This window comes from Rissa tridactyla, chromosome 6 (genome assembly GCF_028500815.1).
Source record: "Rissa tridactyla isolate bRisTri1 chromosome 6, bRisTri1.patW.cur.20221130, whole genome shotgun sequence".
NCBI lineage: Eukaryota > Metazoa > Chordata > Aves > Charadriiformes > Laridae > Rissa > Rissa tridactyla.
The window spans coordinates 56,116,111-56,134,203 of NC_071471.1; the positions used below are offsets into that span (position 1 = coordinate 56,116,111).

Consider the following 18,093-nt stretch of genomic DNA (forward strand, 5'->3'; position numbering starts at 1 on the left):
GGTGAAATCACATCGCTGTTAATGAATGTTTTTCAGTGCATTTTGAGAAGATGAGTTGGAGCTAAAAAGAAGTGAAGGGGCTTGATGGTAACTATGCATAAACATGATGAGGACATAGTAGAATAAGGAATGCATAGAAGCACAAACTGCATTGAGGAATGAGATACCACAGTTGGTTATAGCATGTGAGATACCCTGTGTGGTTTTGGTCAGCACTAGAGTGAAAGTGGGAACAGCAGGAGACTTTTTGAATGGTGAAAGGCATTTTATATTGAGCAGCTTTTAATCTAGTGCAGCTGATCTTATATAATGTCTAACTAGTAAAGCTTTCTTCTAAAAGAGTTGCACAATGAAGTTGCAAATCCATTCTGTACGTTATGAAACGAGTATTTTGAAATAGACTGCTTGATTTGAGGAATGAGTAGTGAACTCAGAGGTGGAAATTTTTCTCACCAAATATACTCTTGCATGCAGCAGAATGTACGTGCACATACTGGACAGTTTTTTCCACTTCTTCGGGAAAATTTATTGAATACCATTTTAATAATATGTCATTTCACTGTGCTACATTTGTTTCTTACAAATACAATTTCAAATAATTCACTTCAGTAACAAATCTCCTATCAACAATTCATAGATGTATTTCTAGTCCAGAGTAAGTCCCAATAAGAGCAAGACACTGGGCAGCCAACCCTGATTTAATCAATTATTTTCCTATATATTTGTTCTATATATTTATTCTGAAATTTAACAGTGGTGATCAAAAACTCATTTCAAAGCAAAACAATGAACAATCATCTGCAGCTGCAGACAATCTGCAGTTGCAAATAATCTGAAGTTGCAAATATCCATTATGACATATTTATTCAATGAAACAGTTTCTAACACAAGTCGCAATGCTATAGGCCCAGCTTAACTCTGATGATACATGTACAGTGCATATATGAGATGTTAGCATTTAATTAAGAGAAATACAAAGCATTATAATGCCATGTTGTAACAGACCATAAGGGGGAGTACTTAACAACTACATTGAATCGTTAGAGTTCAGGAGTAGAGACTGAAAGTGTGAGCATTAATGCAAGGCAGCTGAACGTAGGTAATTTCTTCAACTCTTGTTGACAATGAAAATCATTTTCCTAAAAGAATACTTCATCAGATCCTTAGACTCAAAATTATAAAGTCACCTCACATATATATAAAATCAAATAGAAATGCCTTACTGAACCAGAACCATTATAATTAGTTTTCAAAATTGGAGCGGTGTTTTTGGTCACTTGGAAAGGAGTGTGATAGTTTCTTTGTTTATTTGACTGGATGGTTAATTTATTAAGCGTAAAATTGGGAATATTTACACATCCACAACTACTGCTTCTTTTTCTTTCCCATATTTATGCCCTAAACACAGGTTCTGTCAGCAATATTAGCATAGATATTTAATGCATTTCTTTTATGTTGATATTCTTTACCCAGAGACCATTTATTACTGTTGTAACTGAGATAGGAATCTAGCCCACAGTATACATTCATGCAGGAGACATTTGCAGCTGTCAGATAGTTGGCAGCTCATTGGCTTGTTTTGAGATCTGTGGATAAAAAAAAGTGCAGATTAATGACAAGATATAGGATTGTATTTTTTTTGCTAACTGACACTTGCTATCGAGGGGGCTGACTGTTAGTTTACCCTGGTAAATTCCCTGTGGAAGACAATAGTAGAGTAATGCCACACTTTCGAAAGAAAATGTTACACTTTGACTTTTATTTCGGAATCTTCATTTTCGTCTTAAATGCTATTCGCACAATCTAAGCAAGTCATAATTACCAAAGTTAGACAGAATTCCTAATGTTCCCCTATGTGTCAGCAGTGGAAGTACAACAAATTCAACCTCAGAGCTTTGTATAGGTGTGCGACAGCCTCTCACTGTACCTTCATGAGCAAAATGTTGTGGTAACTCTAGAAGATATTTCCAAAATCTGCTTTTTATTGTGACCAGCATACGAAAAGGAGAAAAGTACTAAAGTGCTTAGTTTCACCTTCTCATTTGTCTGCCAGGGCTGATAATCCTAATGTGCGTACATCACCTGGTAAATAGAAACTATATTATGATATGCCAGATTCTGGCTTTGATACACTTCCTGGTGAATAGATGTTTGCTGATGCTATCATTTCAGGACTCAATGTTTGTTCAGTTTGAAATGAGGTCTTAAATGAAGGCTTTATTTGAAGATGATATACAGCCATTGATTGTAAACCTAATGGATTTTCTCTCTGCTTTTGGATTGATTAAACAGTGATTTCTGAGTTAGAGATCTGGGAATAAGTGATATCGAACACAGACATTCCATGTACGTTTTCGTGCTTCGGTAAGTCAAGTTCAAAGAAGTGTGTCAGCAGTATATTTGAAATGATACCTTAATCTCCATCAAACCATCTCTTAAAATCACCAAAACCTTGAAAGAATTTTCTCTCTTAACAATGAACCAAAAACTATTGTTGCATTTTTTTGAAAGGATTACATTTTTTTTGCCAGTGAGTTTGTGTTTAGGGGAAACAGTGAGTGTGTTCTGAGTCAGAGGCAGTAGTTCTCACTCTTTTCTCAGGTGAACTATTCAAGTATTTGACATGCCTTCCCTTTCCCACCAAATGCAGTGATCACAAAAATTTGGGAATTTAGATGAGCTGTTCTTAGCACAGAATCATCCTCATTTAGGAACATCATCCCTTTGTGTTGATGTAGTTGATCCAAATCATTCACTGAACAATTCTTCAGTTCCATTTCAGTTTACTTTTTTAACATTTGGTGGATAAACAGTGTTAGATCAAACACTGGAATCTGGCTTAAAAAAAAAAAGTCTTTTATTGATTTATTTCCATCTTATGGACAGAATTATTTGGCTTACAAGCTTCAATTAAAAAGTATGAGATTAGTTTCAGAAGAATTTATATCTAGAACAAATCCCATGAAGAAAGAAATTAAACATATATGGATAGTAACAACACTTTTGTGACGCAGATAAGGGTCATACAAGTAATCAGGCTGGAATTTAATTAAGTCTTTCGGCCATTATGCAAGATATTATGGTATAATATTCTTGCCTGGATAGTATAGTAATAAATAGTTGGATAGAAAGAAAACGTGGCCTGGATTTACATACCCCCTTAATCTCTGAATCCCTCAGGAAAAAGTTGCTGTCCTGAATGCTTGGCGATATGGGACTGTTGTCTTCAATAAAGTAGTACCAACTCGTGTTTTCGGCTTCGAGCATTTGACCTACCCAATACAGACAAAATGTTTTTAGCATTCACAGAAGCGAAATGTGCATACACGTGTGTACACACTGGTATGCAGGTACAAAGCACTTTTTTTTTTTTTCTGCACCGGTTGCGGAGTAAAGGGCACCACTCTTCCCTAGCTCTTACTGAACTCTTGTTTACTTATTCAGGCTTCTGAAAATCTTAAATGAATCACAAGCGATTGAAACACAAGTGTTCTTGCCATCTATTCGATTTGCAGTTACATTAGCTGAAGCAGAGATAATCCAGAAGCTGGCCGTAAACCAGGAATGAAACTGGAAACTACTCAGTGTAGAAATCACAGTACTCATCTTTAGTCATCTTTTCATGAAAGCTTCAAATAGAGATTCATAAATTCATAGGTGTTAAGGTTGCAAGTGACTAACAGTCATTATAGAGCGTGACCATTTCCATAACAGAAATTATGGTGCATGTAAATAAATTCTTCCTTTATATCCTATGACTGTGATTGAGCTAAAGTATATAGTTCATAAAAAATATCAAGCTTTGATAAAAAGTTTCCAGTGTTTGAAAATTTGCCATAATCCAGCTGCACAGAAATTGATGAAGGTGAATGGATCACATCTGCCATGTATTTCTGGTGAGAGCTTGAATTTATCAAGATAGCTACATTTTTCACCATATCAGTCTAAACCCCATTATGGCTAGTCTTGATACGCCAAAATATGACTATTAAAAATCAAGATCATAGTGAAAAAAATGTTTGCAAGTTCTTTAAACAATAGCATATGTTTAAAAAACCAAACCACAAACAACACCCCCCAACACTGTTCAGTGCTGTTGTGAAAATCTAACAAAAGCTGGAGATACAACGTAAGGTATATGGAACTGGTTGTTCTGAAGTTCATGTTGCCTATGCACATTTAGGACTCAGTGTTTACAAAACTTAGATAAACCACTTAATGTCACCAGCAGAATGAGGTGAAATAAAGCAGTAGGGTCATGCCCTTATTGGCATTGCATCTAACTAATGTTTCTCCAACAGTGCTACTGTTCTGCTAAATTCAGCAGTGTTACCTTTGAGATGTTTAATTAAGATGGGAACTTCTATGTTGACTTGTCTTTTAATCACCTTTTGGAGAATGGAGGCATTTCTTTTCAGTGAACTCTAACTACATAGTAACACCAGCTTCTGCAGAGCAACCAGTGCTGTGTTACAGGAAAAACATGGAAAAGAAGTTCTGGGAGAGGAAAAAACTGGAAATAGATTAAATGCTTTCTTTTAAGATTTGTGGATTTTTTAAATTGTCACTTAAAAATTATATTTTAATATAAAAATTAGCCCTAAATTTAAAAATAAAATAAGGAATTAGGAAAACAAGTATTCTGAAATATTTTTATGTTACCTGGATTCATAGCAAATGAAACACGTTGTTCAACCTAAGCCGAATGTGGGTATTTTTTGCATAATTGATACAAGGAATTTAATTTTTGGTTGAATGAACCCTTTCAATCACAGAGAGAGATTCCATTTCATTTCATGGAAAAAGCTCCGCCTTTTCCAATCAAACAAATATTTCTTTCACAATTGTTCAGGAAATGAACAGAAAACACTTTCTTTACCTGCTTGCATTCCTACACCCTGTGTGCTCCTCTGCATTCAGTATAAAGCACTCGCCAGCATGAATGCACTGATTTGCCCAAGAGCTATATTTAATTTGGGGCCTCATAGGGTCACTTTAAAGGATGCAGAAAAGGCTTAGAGTTAGATTACATAGAGAAAAGCTGCAAAAGCTCAGCTGAGAGTTCTGCAGAGGGAAATTATTGTTTGTATGACCACAAAACCAAGCCAGGTGGCTCCTTCTGAGTCAGGTCTGACTCCAGTCTGTCAGACACTGTTAGCCCAAACACAGCTGTTACCTCCCCACACCTAACACACTTACACAAACAGGAAAGTTTTTTTTTATATGGGAATTAATTAGCCATAAACTCATTTGGCAATGTGGATGAATAATCCCAGCAATCTTGCCTCTTGCTACCCTAATGTTGTCCACATGCTCAGAATTGCTAGCCCGATAGTCCTTTTAGACATAGGCCATGGAATCCTATTGAGTTCTGCTCTTAATTCTGCTAAACTCTGAACTCTAAAGATTTAACCTATTCATTAATGTTGTAAACTGATTCATTTTAGCCAAAGTCCAAGCACAGGTTTCAGACCCTTACTTGCGCCAGTGCTCAGTTAATTTTCTCATTTCTAGACTTAGTCTAAAATCCAGGCAAATGAGCACCATTTTCCCAAAAGCTAATAATTATCCTAACCCGATTGTTGATAGGGATATATTTCGTCACCTATAATAAATGGAGGCTGCTGTGTCCTGGACTAAATCTGGTCTGGTGGCCGTTTTGATACTGATATCTAAGTGTACATTATCTGACCTTGTTGATCTGGACCCTGTCCCAAATTTAGGCTTTCTTATCTTAGCTACCATAAGTCCAAGGTTGTTCTTACTAACCATATTTGTAGCCATTTTGAACACCTCTTCTGGGTAAGTACAAACCAAACTTAAACCCAATATAGATTTCTGAACCTACTTCAACCCTTTTTTATTCCCCCTTGCGTCTTTCAGCTATAGCCGTAACCTTTATCCAAAACATCATCCTATTCTATTAACATGCAAAAGCAATATTTATTATCCAAAATATGGCCCAGGAGGTAAAATCATATCAAGAGAACTAAATTTCTAAGTACAGTCCTAACCTTACCTTACTGGATCCTGCAGAAGCCATTGCCCTTGATTTCAGGTTGACACTGCTTTGGTCATTCCCTTATTATTTAGAGTGGAAATAAAAGCAGTTCTTCACCTCAAGGTTTGTATACAGATGGGCTGAGGTTTACGTTTCAGGCACAGAGTTAACAGTATCTCAAAAGATTGTGGGGCCAGATACTTGTGTCTGGGGGTTGCAGGATTGCTGCTTAATAACTTGCAATATAGGCTTTCTTAAATGCGTATGGCTTAAGCTTGCTGTCTTTGAGTCCTAGGACTGCACTGGAAAACTGTTATGTGTTCTCACAGCTGAAAAAGATTGAAAAGCAATGATCTAAATGGAAGGTGAATGAGTTTGGAGCTTCTAGTCACTTGTGAAAATAAAAAAAATCTGAAGGGTGACACTTAAATTTACATATATGCCTATTTTGAAATGGGAGGAATGGGGAGAGTATCGACTACTTTTCAGGCATATTCAGCATGAATTAGCGTGAGAAGTGATATATGACTGTTCAGGTGTGTCCACTTAATTTATAGTACCAAAGCAATCTTAACAAGGTTGAGTGTTTTTAATGTATCCATTTAAATGAATGCCTGTAAAACGTGGCTTCTCAGGAAAGAAAGCAACACAGACCTTCAGTCATCACTGTAATGAGAAAATATTCTCAAATTTAACAAGAAAAGAAAACCTGAGCAAACACTGTTTTAATGTATTGCTAAAATCTTTCTTGCTTGCTCTTGAGGCAATTGAGGAGGCTGTATAGCCTTTTCTAAAAGGTAAGTCAGAAAGCAACTGGCTCTACCATCATATTAATGAAGTGCCTTTTCAGCTGATAGTTCTAACATCAGGTTCCTCAGGCTTTGCAAGAGCAAGTTTTCCTTGGTGGTTTACAGAGTCAGGTGCAGCAGTCGAGTTCTTTTGACTCAGACATTTTACAGTGAGGCTGAGTTGTAAGTGTTCTTGCCAAATGTGCAGTACTGGGTTGTGAGTAGCAAGGTGGTAACAAATTGTAACTCCATCTGTTATATGTACTAAGCATTTAAAGTAGTTTAATTTTATGAGTATAATGCTCCATTATTTTCCTAATCATTTTTTCTCAATGAATCTGCTAAATTGCTGTGCCAAGCAATGTAAAATAGCCATGAGGACATCTTAGGAATCCAAACACATACAGTAGGACTGAGAATGACTGAAAAAGTCCTGTAAATTACTTTTTCTTTTCCACTTAGTCCTTTAAAACAAACAATTTCTGTCTCTTGCGTTCACCCTTCCATGTTGTACTGCCATTTGTTTACGCTGGTGTTTGTGCTGCAGCTTGTGGGTCGCGCAGCTGCGGAGGTAGTGTGAGGTGATCCTGCGGTGGTTTGCTGTGGAGCGGCGGGGGGTGCGCGCCACGGCTTCGTGTCTCACCACAAAGGCTGGTGGGGGTTTGTGTTTTCTTGTCTGTTGGTTTTGACCAGTGAGTAGTAAAAAGAATATGTATAAATGGTTGTTAAAGATGAAGAGTGTTTGCCCCAACAATTAATTCAGCTAACTGTTAGAACCGGAACTTTAAAACTTTGGCAAAATAATTTTATATGGAACTAAAGAGATAAAAAATTATGTGTGTGTATATATATAGTATATATGTATACACACATAATTTAGAATTAAACGCACATGCTCTAAAGATATTTTAGATACCTTTCGACTTTTATTTGACAGTGTCTATCAGAGAATAGCTACTTAGGGTATTTGTTAATGGCCTGTATCATATGGCCTTGATATATGCCTGCATCCTTGCCATCATCAAATCCTTCTTACTCAGAAACCGCTCTCCTGGACAGAGACAGCTTTTTCCACTCACTGCAGGAAAGTGAAGAATATTATATCTTCTAATATTCTCTCCCTCAATTGTGAAATTTATTATTCCCTCTCAGAAATGTCTGCTCTTAGAGTCTGATTTAGGTAGTTCCTTTAGTCTACCTCTATCAGTATTTATCAAGAAATATTTACAATGCCGTATGCAACCAGAACTGAGTTCATCTGAACCTTTTCTTCCAACCCTCTTAAGCTGAGCATAACCCACAGTCGGTCTCCCCGCCCCCACTTGAGTTATCAACACCTGTACAATGCGCAGGAAAGGATAAAGGAGACATGTTAACTTGCATAACTGGTATGCCAGTGAAATAAGTAACCAGGAAGCCATTGAGTCTGCATAAAGGGAACTATACACTACATATAGCTACTTGTGAGAGAGAATTTTCTGGATTTATGAATGAAAATATCTGATATATGAAAATATACATGGATTTTCCCTCTGCAGGTTGTGCAATATGACACATTTTGTACCTTATTAGATGCCTACACAAGATAATGAACTGACTGACCAAACTTTCTGTAGATACAAAACCATAGTGTTAGCAAAATATAATTTTATCAGTGAACTGCATGGTTCAGTGATTATGACACTTGTATATACAACTTACAATTCTTTAGTCAAATCTGTGTATATAGTTTGTGTATCATGTCCCATTTTGCTTAAGTAAGCTTTTTGTTACTTATAAGAGACATCTTGGACTGCTTTCCCATATATTTAAAAGCATGACTACATCTTACATCGTTATTTTTAATTTTAGTAGTTCACTACTATTGAGGTATCTTCCTCCACAGACTTTTTCGTCTTGACGTGATTTTTATACCATTCACTTACAGCTGTCAAAGCTGTCGTCTGTGTATGTTGTTATACCCATGTCTTCCTCATTCTTTGGAGGTTATTGTGCAAGTGCTGTGCATGTTATGTTGAGATATTCAGGTGTTCTGTGTGATGAGTCTACATGACACAGACCGGTGGGTAAGGCTGTAGGAGAGAAAAGGCAGTATTTTCCTTGGTGCTTCCTGTAAGTAAATTAGTGGTCTGGCCTAAGTACCAAAATCCACAGGAGATTGTCTCCAAATCCTCCTACTTGACTCATTTGCTTTGGACAGTGAAAGCTGGGTAATAGGTTGGCATCACTTCTATAATACTTCAATCAAGGTTGTAGAAGAGCAGCCCAGAATAGCTGTGAATGAACTGGTTGGGTTTTGAAAACATGTATGTAGTAATATTGTCAAAATAATTGTTCTTGGCGATATGGTAACTTTGGCATCTACTGGTACCTGCTCTCCATAACCATCAGCATAGTTTCGGGATTTAGGCCTTTCTGTCCTCTAACTTGGCCTGATTTTATGTCTTTGTAATTCCACATATTTCAACAGAGTTAGACAAAATGGAGGCTAAATTTGTCTGTGTATCATGCATGTATTCGTGACACTTTGAATTCTAGTGCATTGTAAAGCTCAAATGATCTGCCAACAGCAAAAGAAAATGATGATATTGAATTGTCCTTAAAAACATCACGAAGTGACTGAATTAAAATGTCCTTAAATTATAAACACTTTAAGCATGTATTTTTAGTAAAATTTTGAGCAAATTGTTGTAACAGAACAGCTTTTGCAAATAGATTTACCTGCTTTATATCCTTCCTGCTGTCATGCTTCATAATACATGATGATAATAATTAGTTTGTCATGGGAATAGAAAACTAGAAGGGTATAGGAAACCTTAGTGGAAGAAAGTCATTGAAGCTTTCTGACAGAAAGTTCTTCAATACGGTGTGGTCTTCTGATTTGTCACTTAACTATTGAATTACTGTCTCCATTCATAGTTATGCGATAGTTCATTGAGTCTGACTTGTCATATAGCAGAAAATTAGCTTTCATTTCTTAAAACTGAATCCTCTCTGCAGCAACGAACACGGGAAACAGGAGTAAAGCTCATAATACAAGAACTTCAATTAAGTGGAATTATACTGTCTCTTTGAATAGTATAAAAATATGTCAAAACTTGTGATGAAATTTCCTAATAAGCAGGTGTGCATCGTAAAATAATGTCATGAGATATACATGTGTGATTTAAGGAGTCAGAAAGATGGCTCTAAAGGCTGTCTTCTCAAAAATATCTAGGGACAGTGTGGTTTTCTTATAAAGATTGATCAACATATGCTCACAGCTAAGTATGCAATCTTACACTGGGACAGGGCTTGCAGGGGCTGTTGCAGCTTTGATTTGACTTAGTGATATTGAATTTTCTGCAAGATGAAACAAGGGAGCAAATTTTGAGGTAGCCTGGAAAAGGAATTGCCAGTGGCTTTGAGAAGTAAACTTTTATGCAGTTGAAAAAAAACTAACTTTCATTGTAGTGAAAGGTAGAGCCATTAAATCTACACTGCGAAATAAAAAACATTTAAGTATTTTGTGATGCCTTAGGCAGCTGCCAAATTATAGGTGAAGTCAGTAAGAAATTGAAAGAATGCTTTTGTGGAAACTGTCAAGAGTGGTTTTGGATTAAAAAAATCCAGCTGGATAAAGGAAACTCTTTCTTGCTATGAATTAATCATCCAGCTAGGTTACTTCTGCTGTAATTAGTTCTGCATTAGTGGAACTCAGAACCTCAATAAATCAAAAAGGTGAGAATTCTGCCCCATTCCACTCTGCTTTCTAGCTTCCTTCAGCTCAAGTTTCTAGAATAAAAAAGGCTTCTAATCGATTTTTCCTTCACCTGCAAAATTCACGTCACTCAGATGAGCATCACTTTTGTTTTCTCTCTGGAGATAACACAAAGATACGTGTAGCCTCAATAGCAATTCTTTCAGCGTCTCTGATGCTGGCTCTGACTTTTTTCTACAGCTTACTTCAGCAGAGAGTGCAGAAGGAGCTCTGTCAGGACTCACGGTACTGTTAGCCATTACCTGTTGCTTGTGCTCGATAGCCAGAAAGTGAGATAAACATTCTTATCTTGGTGTGATTCACATAAACTTTTGCGAGGACAAGGGGACATACCATATAATATTATTCATAAATTTTTCTTCCCTCTGCAACAACATTATCTATGGTATTTACTCCTATTTACACCTCTCTTGTATTACCTGGTCTGATTATCTCCTCAGCTTGATGATGTGGGAACTGTAAGCCAAAGCAGCTTTCCTGTACTACTGAAAATCAAGTGTATAGTTGAAAGCTTTATGTGAAACATGGCAATAGCCTTTTCCTGCTTTTTATTATTTTGGCTTAAGTACATCTATCTTTATTAAATGCATTACACTTTACTATCTGTAAGTGTAGAAGGCATAAATCTCACACATTCTGCTGTTTGTATATTCTGTAATGTAAACAGATCTAGAACTGCATTTGCAGTGTTACTGCAAGGTGCATCAATTCTACCATCTAGTAACTATTGTAACAACCAATTAAAAGAAGATACGTGATCAATTTAGCTGTTATATTATTATCTTACTAGAGGAGTAGGGGAGGAAATAAGGATCCTTTATGAGAGAATGAAGGCGGCAGGATAAAAATTCTTATATATCAGCATATTAATTTTTAGTATTATCTTTTTACATAAGAAGTTTCTGAAATGTCCACAGGAACATTATTTGGTCATCACTGACAGAAGTAATCTTTTCAACTAACTAAATATAGGCTACGCAAGACCATTTGTGTAGCTCCTCGTCTCTGAAAGGTGGTTTAGTATTTGTTAATTAACGGGAATGTCTGGCAATGAGATGAATGTGAGAGTCTAAATAAATGGTACTCAATATCCAGAGACCTTTACCTTTGTAAACTGTGTTTGGAAGAGATGCATAACTGTCAAAGGACCTGCTGTACCGTGTATATTGATGGGATTATGCAGATATGTCTCTACTTGTTGCTGGGGTGTTCATGAGGCTCTCATGAGACTACAGCATGAAGAAAACCACTGATGTGCCAGCACAAAAAATCAAAGAATAGTCCAATAACAATCACAACAAGGAGCAGCAGCTACCATTAGCAGAGTAACCAAAGGGAGCAGTTGTAAGCCTTGTTACTGAACTGAGAGACTGAAGGAAGAGTGAAAATAATAGTTTCCAGGGAATATAGGCATATTGATGTGGGTAGGAAGTAGCTCCTGCCAGGATTTGTCACCAATTACTTTTCCCCATGCTGTAAGGGGGAACCTTATTGCTCTAATTATTCAGCATTGTGATACCGCTCTTCCCTAGTTTCCTCAGAAAGGGCTTAGAAGAACAAACCCCGATAGCTGTGTATACAGTCAGTTAAAGAAGCTGTCAGCTCTTGGTATGGTTTCTACATGGGGAATTTTTGAGAGGTGTTGCTAAATACATTTTTCTTGTTCAGGTTTTCATCTCCAATTTGGGGGCAAAAAAAGGAAGAAGATAATAAGCAGCTATTCTGGCCACATACATCAGAAATGTTGTACCTTTGATGACAGCAACCACAAGATTTCCTGTCTTCTCTAAGCCTACTTTATCTTACATGTCAAATACCATGATACGGCCAAGTAAGTACATTCAAAGCATGCTATCAGTTCATCAGTTTTTCAAAATTCTTGGTCATCTGGGTATTTTATGGAGTTTATCATCTTTGATGTGAATAACTCAAGCATGTATACTTCAAAGTTGCCCCCTGAAAATGCTCTAGTAGTTCAAAGCATATAACCACCAAAGGGGATGAGGGAGAATTGATTTTTAAATGTATCTGAACATTTCCAGACCATACTTATGAACATTTCCTTATCTTTAATAACAGTACCTTTATTCAAAATGCTCGAATCAAATGCAACAGCATGATGTTCTGTTTCTTTATTTTGTAGGCTAGCCAGATTAGTTTACCATGCTCGTTTTGTAAGAAATTAGTATATGGGGGGAAAAAATAGGGACTAAAGAAATAGATTCATGCGATGTATGTTCAAACAAGGTTTGCTGGTGCCAGGTGGTAGTGTTCAGGAATTCCAGATACTGAGCCCTTTTGACCGAAGGAATTGTAAGATATTGTTAAGCTCGTTGATTACCTGCTGAACGATAATGAAAGCTTTCCACGTAATGTGGAATAGAGGACAGAAACTGGAGGCCTTCATGAGTCCATATAGCTTCCTGCTGACAAGTGAAGCAGAAGATTGAAGTAAAACAAATAAACAGAAAGATGAAAACAAAGCCTGTACTTGTTTGTAATAGATAAAACTTCACAAAAAAAGTTCTTAAATACTTTATATTTTGGTATATATGTACATCCTTCAAGTTTGTGCTTTCTCTAAGTGTAAGTGGTACAAATTTGGAAAACTTCTATGTAATAACTTCATTAAAAAATATAACTGGATTCCATGAAATTTTTACTAAAACCAGGAAAAACACCTGCCATATTATTTTTAGGCATTGAGAGATTGGTAGAACAGGTATCACCAGTAAAGGGAACACTCAGCAGCCAAAAAGCCAGAATTTAAACAGAAGGAAAGTCATGGCAATATCTGGACAAAAGCAAATATCAGAAGGATTTTAAAATTTCCATGAAATTTCTCATTGCAAAATGCTAAATTACCTAAGACTTTAAAATGAAAAAGCTAAGAAAAATTAATCCTTGCATAAAAATACTGTGTGAAACACTGTTCAGCCTATGTGAAATCAAAAAAAGGTATCCAAACAATCACTTCTCTAGTTTTTATTGATGGTGCTTGAGAGATGCTTTCTCTGAAGGTTAGCGTACTGCAGCTGTGTATTAAAAGCACCTTTCGCTACTCTTCACAGGAAAGCTATATAAAATGGGTAGATAACATTTTATAAAATATTTACAATGCAGTTCACATGAAAGCAGGGCACTAAAAGACTATCTGACAAAAATCAAGAAGATGCAGTGAAAGCATGTGGGAATACCGAAATTTGGAGGAGCTGAACTGTTCTTTCCAGAAATTTTATTTTCCTGTACTTTTCCTCCCAAGGAAACCCCCTTTGAAGCCAGATCAGTACTCTGGGCTTCAGGCTGAGGTGCGTACTAGATACTGCTTTGAGGACTGCTTGGGATGCTGTTGTTGGCACAGACATCACAAGTGGTGAAAGCTGTTTACTTAAATGCCCATCAACACTGGAACAGGTTGCCCAGGGAAGCTGTGGATGCCCCATCCCTGAAAGTGTTCAAGGCCAGGCTGGATGGGGCTTTGAGTAGCCTGGTCTAGTGGGAGGTGTCCCTGCCTATAGCAGAGGGGTTGGAACTAGATGATCTTTAAGGTCCCTTCCAACCCGAACCATTCTATGATTTCTGTACGTCTTGTTCTTAATCTGTGCCTTTGATAGTGCACAAAACTGATCCACAGCAAGAACATCAGAACATGGGAATTTGTCCTAGATTTCCCTCCAGGGCTGTGAACTACTCTGCACTCCAGGAGACTGTAGTGAGATGGAAAATTTTCTACAAGTTTCTGTGGTTTTAGGCCACTAATCGTATGTGGTGGAGTGCAAGGTACGTTGTGTGTGGTGTCGTGATTGAGATAATGGGATACTTCTCCTTTGTCATAAGTAAGACATGTGCTTTTTCTCTGCTGTATTTGCCCTCTCCCTAATGCATATTCTATTTTCTGTGTTACTATCAAAAATATTATAATGTAATGTTGTGGGAGAGTAGGTTATTCACTCATCTGGGATATGGAAATCCTGTTAATTTTAGAAGGTATGTTTAATAAAATTTCATCATTGGCAGAGACCTTTTCATGTTGTTATACTGTGTTTACTAGACAGAGAAAACCTCTTTGCATTAGATTCAAAGCCAGAAATTGATTTCCAAAGGAGACGGGTGCCTAGGTTGCTTAGATATTTTGAAAATCCCAGTAGGCCTCTGTTTGCAGTTTTTTGGCACCTAAATACCCTTGAAAATCTGGCTCAAGAGTTATTACAGTAACACGAAGGAATAATAACTTATATTTTTCATGCCAGAAGGATTTTACTGGCACTGAGCATCTTGATGTTACACTGGGGGAAATTATATTTACATGTTTGAGAGCACTGAATTAATTATAACATAAAATAAGACTTTGTTTAACATATGTAAAGAATCTGTTCTCAAATACATTATTCCTGGTAGGGCTTGAGATAAAGTAAAGCGTTTTACTAAGGCTAGGAAGACTGTAAACAGGGAGATGGCCAGTGTTCAATGGTTGATTAGTAGTCTGGAAAAAATACACGGAGCAACCAAAAAAGATTGCTCAGCCTTAATGCCAGACTCATCACTATTAACTTTTTTTTTTCTTCCTTGGTGCTGTTCTTTTGCTTAAGCCTCTTAAAGTCTTCTTGTCCATTTTCCAGTTCCTATGAAAATACCTCACATAATTTCAAAATAACCTTGAAATGATTTATTTTGACAATTTTAATGTTACGAATCAGAAAGAGGAATAGATATTTTGGCTTCTGGATTATCCTTAGGCAAGGGAAGAAATGACTGGAGTCTAGTCTATATACTGAACTATATATATATTTTTTTTTTCTTCATGGCCTCAGGAAGACCCCAGAGTTGAAAGCTCTATATTAAATTTTGATGGTTAGTTTCTGTTCTGACGAAAACTGTTTCTGTGATAATACAGTTGAATCAGCAAGAGATGTAGGGCTGGGAAAATGTCAGTAATACTTTTATAATTTAATTTTAAACTCATGTCCATAATTGCAGGAAACAGGTTTTGATTCATTTTTCCTTAACTCGGGTTGTATATCCATCTGTGATAAAGTGATTGAAAATAAAATTGATAGATCTAACTTAAGCAGGATTTTTCTACCTTGCTTCCTTCCTCCCCTGAACATGAGCAATGAGAATTGCAAGATATAATATTTCTGACACATTCTGAAGGACTGGTAAAATCCAAATTCTCTGCTACACTAAAAATAAAAATCCAACTTGACATGGAAATGGGGATATTTATTGCTGAGGGAGATTTGTGCTGAAATAGATGCACATGCTGTAAACCTGGTTGTTTGCGCTCACTTTGCTCTGATGGAAGTTCAGGGTGATACCTAACTGGATCCAACATAATGTCTGCAACAAATTTTAGTGTAGTTCTCTGATTACCAATACCCCGTCCTCTAGGAGAAGATGGTACACAGCCTTCAGAGTCTCCTCTGTAGTTGGTTGGAGGTCACTGGGTGCTTAAAAGCAGGAGGGTAGTTACATTTTCCCGGCTGTACCTGCCACAAATAGCAGTATTTCAGGGCAAATAGTAGATAGCAATGTTGTCAATGCATGCCAAAGGTATATTTGCTAGTGTTTTCTCTTTGTCTTTTGTTGCCTTAGTATCAAAACAGCAAAGGATTTCTTTTATTGTAAATTTAATTTCAAAAGCTTATTTTTTTGTTTGCTCTCAGAAAAACCCTATCCGATTTTAATCAAATTAATTACACAGTAGTAGTAAGTGTACAGGCTATTCTACAATATACTATATTGATATACTGTCATTTAGTTGTATTCTAGGACATAGTTCCTACCTAACAATAGGAAAAATATATTTATATTTCTTTTTAATAAATTGAAAATGAATGTGCCCTGCAACTTGGAAAAGTGAGATTTGGAAAAGATTTGAAAGCAGAAATTGATGGAATGGGCCATTAAACCAGCTAGCGATCTGGTTGGTATTTTGAGATAATTTTGCTATGATCAATATTATTTGGATAAAGGCTTTATAGGTAATGGCTGTTTTAAGGAATTAAAGCATATTTGCACCACCTGTCTGGAGTAGTTCTGTGCAAGAAGTCCCAGCTGGTAGAAAGCAAGTGATGTTTCTGCTTGTGTAGCACCTGTTTTTGATTTCAGAGGGGAAACAGAAGAAAATTACTTCAATGGGTGGGGACATTAAATACAGCTGCTGCCTGGCAGAAAGTGTCTCATCTCCCTTTTACCCAAGTGAAAACACTTCTACCTTGTGTCATGGATAGGATCAGAGCTCCAGCTGTATTCTCCCAGGGGAAGAGACGGAAAGGGATGCATTCCCCAAACCTTTCCTGCAGTTATGAAATAAAGTTCAATAAGTTTGTCATTTTTATTATGCAGAGGAAGATGGGGATGACCAGAAGGACGTTTTTGATGGAGCTGGCAAGAAGAAAAGGTTTCAGAGTAGAAAATGAGCTAAGGTAGGGAAATGTTTATATGTATAGAAATAACATGTAGTAATGCTGCTTGAAGCATTCTGATTTAATAAATGCAGTTATACAAGTGACTGTGGGTTTTGTCTATGTATTTGGTGGATATACTTTGCTCTTCCTGCTATAAAGATGCTTCAGGATTTCAGTGCGTGTTCCTAAAGCATAGTTCATTTCTATTGTTTTCTGGGCAGAGAGCAGGCAGAACACAAACATTAGCAAAATTTCTAAATTTTAACCTCTAAAATCCGTGGCTCTAGTTTATCTTAAGTCTGTCAGTCTCTCAGTTTTAATGTCTGTATTTTTCAGTGTGCTGCTTCTCACATGGAAAATAAAAAATGTAAGGTGTGAACTTGCAAATGTTTTTCATGTGATATGTTTCTATGAATTTGTATAGTCTCACTGGAGTCAATGAATTATGTCATTAGCTGATCTAAATCAACCATTTTTATTTCCCACTTGAAGTCAGGTTAAGACTAATATAAACTTAATGGCCAATTCCTGAAATGAAATAAAGTTAAATATACAGGAATGGAAAATGGGGTGGGTTGAGGGGGGCATTTCTCTAGAACATCTCTGGTATTCTAATATTTAATCTTCCTGTGAGTAATACACTAACGTGAGTCTCAAAGTTACTGGCTCATACGTTGGTACAATCTGGAAGAGCATTGGAGAAAAAAAACTAGGAATAAAATACCACAGATATGGCATTTCAGGGTGAAGAAATATACTTCAGCTGCAGATTTGTCTGGTGGTGTTGCAATAAGCCAACTCATTTTGAAAGAAGCCTTCCTCCAAACGGTGCTTTTCATGAGCACTAGTTATATCCTTATGCAGTTTTCCAAAAGCTTGCATCATTATGTAGGTTCTCTGAGAGGCTGGAAGAAAACCAAGTATTGATCATTTCTCTGTATCTGTATGCAGATAGTATCCAACTGTGTCCTCCCTATAACAGCTCATTTCCACAGATTTTTCAATCCCATCAGCTTTGAAAGCCTGAGGAAGAAGGGAGGATGAAATAATTTGTAAAGCAAGATTCAAGCAGGTATTGAATAGAAGTAGGCAATTAGCATATGATACAAACCTAATTGAATTCTCAGGGGAAAA

The 18,093-nt window shown here is 36.7% G+C and overlaps 1 protein-coding gene across 5 annotated transcripts in view; it reads left to right on the forward strand.

Annotated features, from left to right (window-relative positions):
* DNTT (DNA nucleotidylexotransferase) overlaps nt 1-18,093 on the forward strand; it is a 143,780-nt gene that overhangs the window by 33,100 nt on the left and 92,587 nt on the right. For 2 of the 5 annotated variants that reach the window (XM_054207189.1, XM_054207191.1), the window contains 2 exons: nt 12,218-12,380; nt 16,898-16,977. In XM_054207189.1, coding sequence (XP_054063164.1) covers nt 16,904-16,977 — 74 coding nt within the window. In that variant the 5' untranslated portion in view covers nt 12,218-12,380; nt 16,898-16,903. Of the gene's footprint in view, nt 1-2,303; nt 2,365-12,217; nt 12,381-14,219; nt 14,330-16,774; nt 16,978-18,093 lie in introns of those variants that run through there. The other 3 variants (XM_054207192.1, XM_054207193.1, XM_054207188.1) reach the window with 3 other exon arrangements.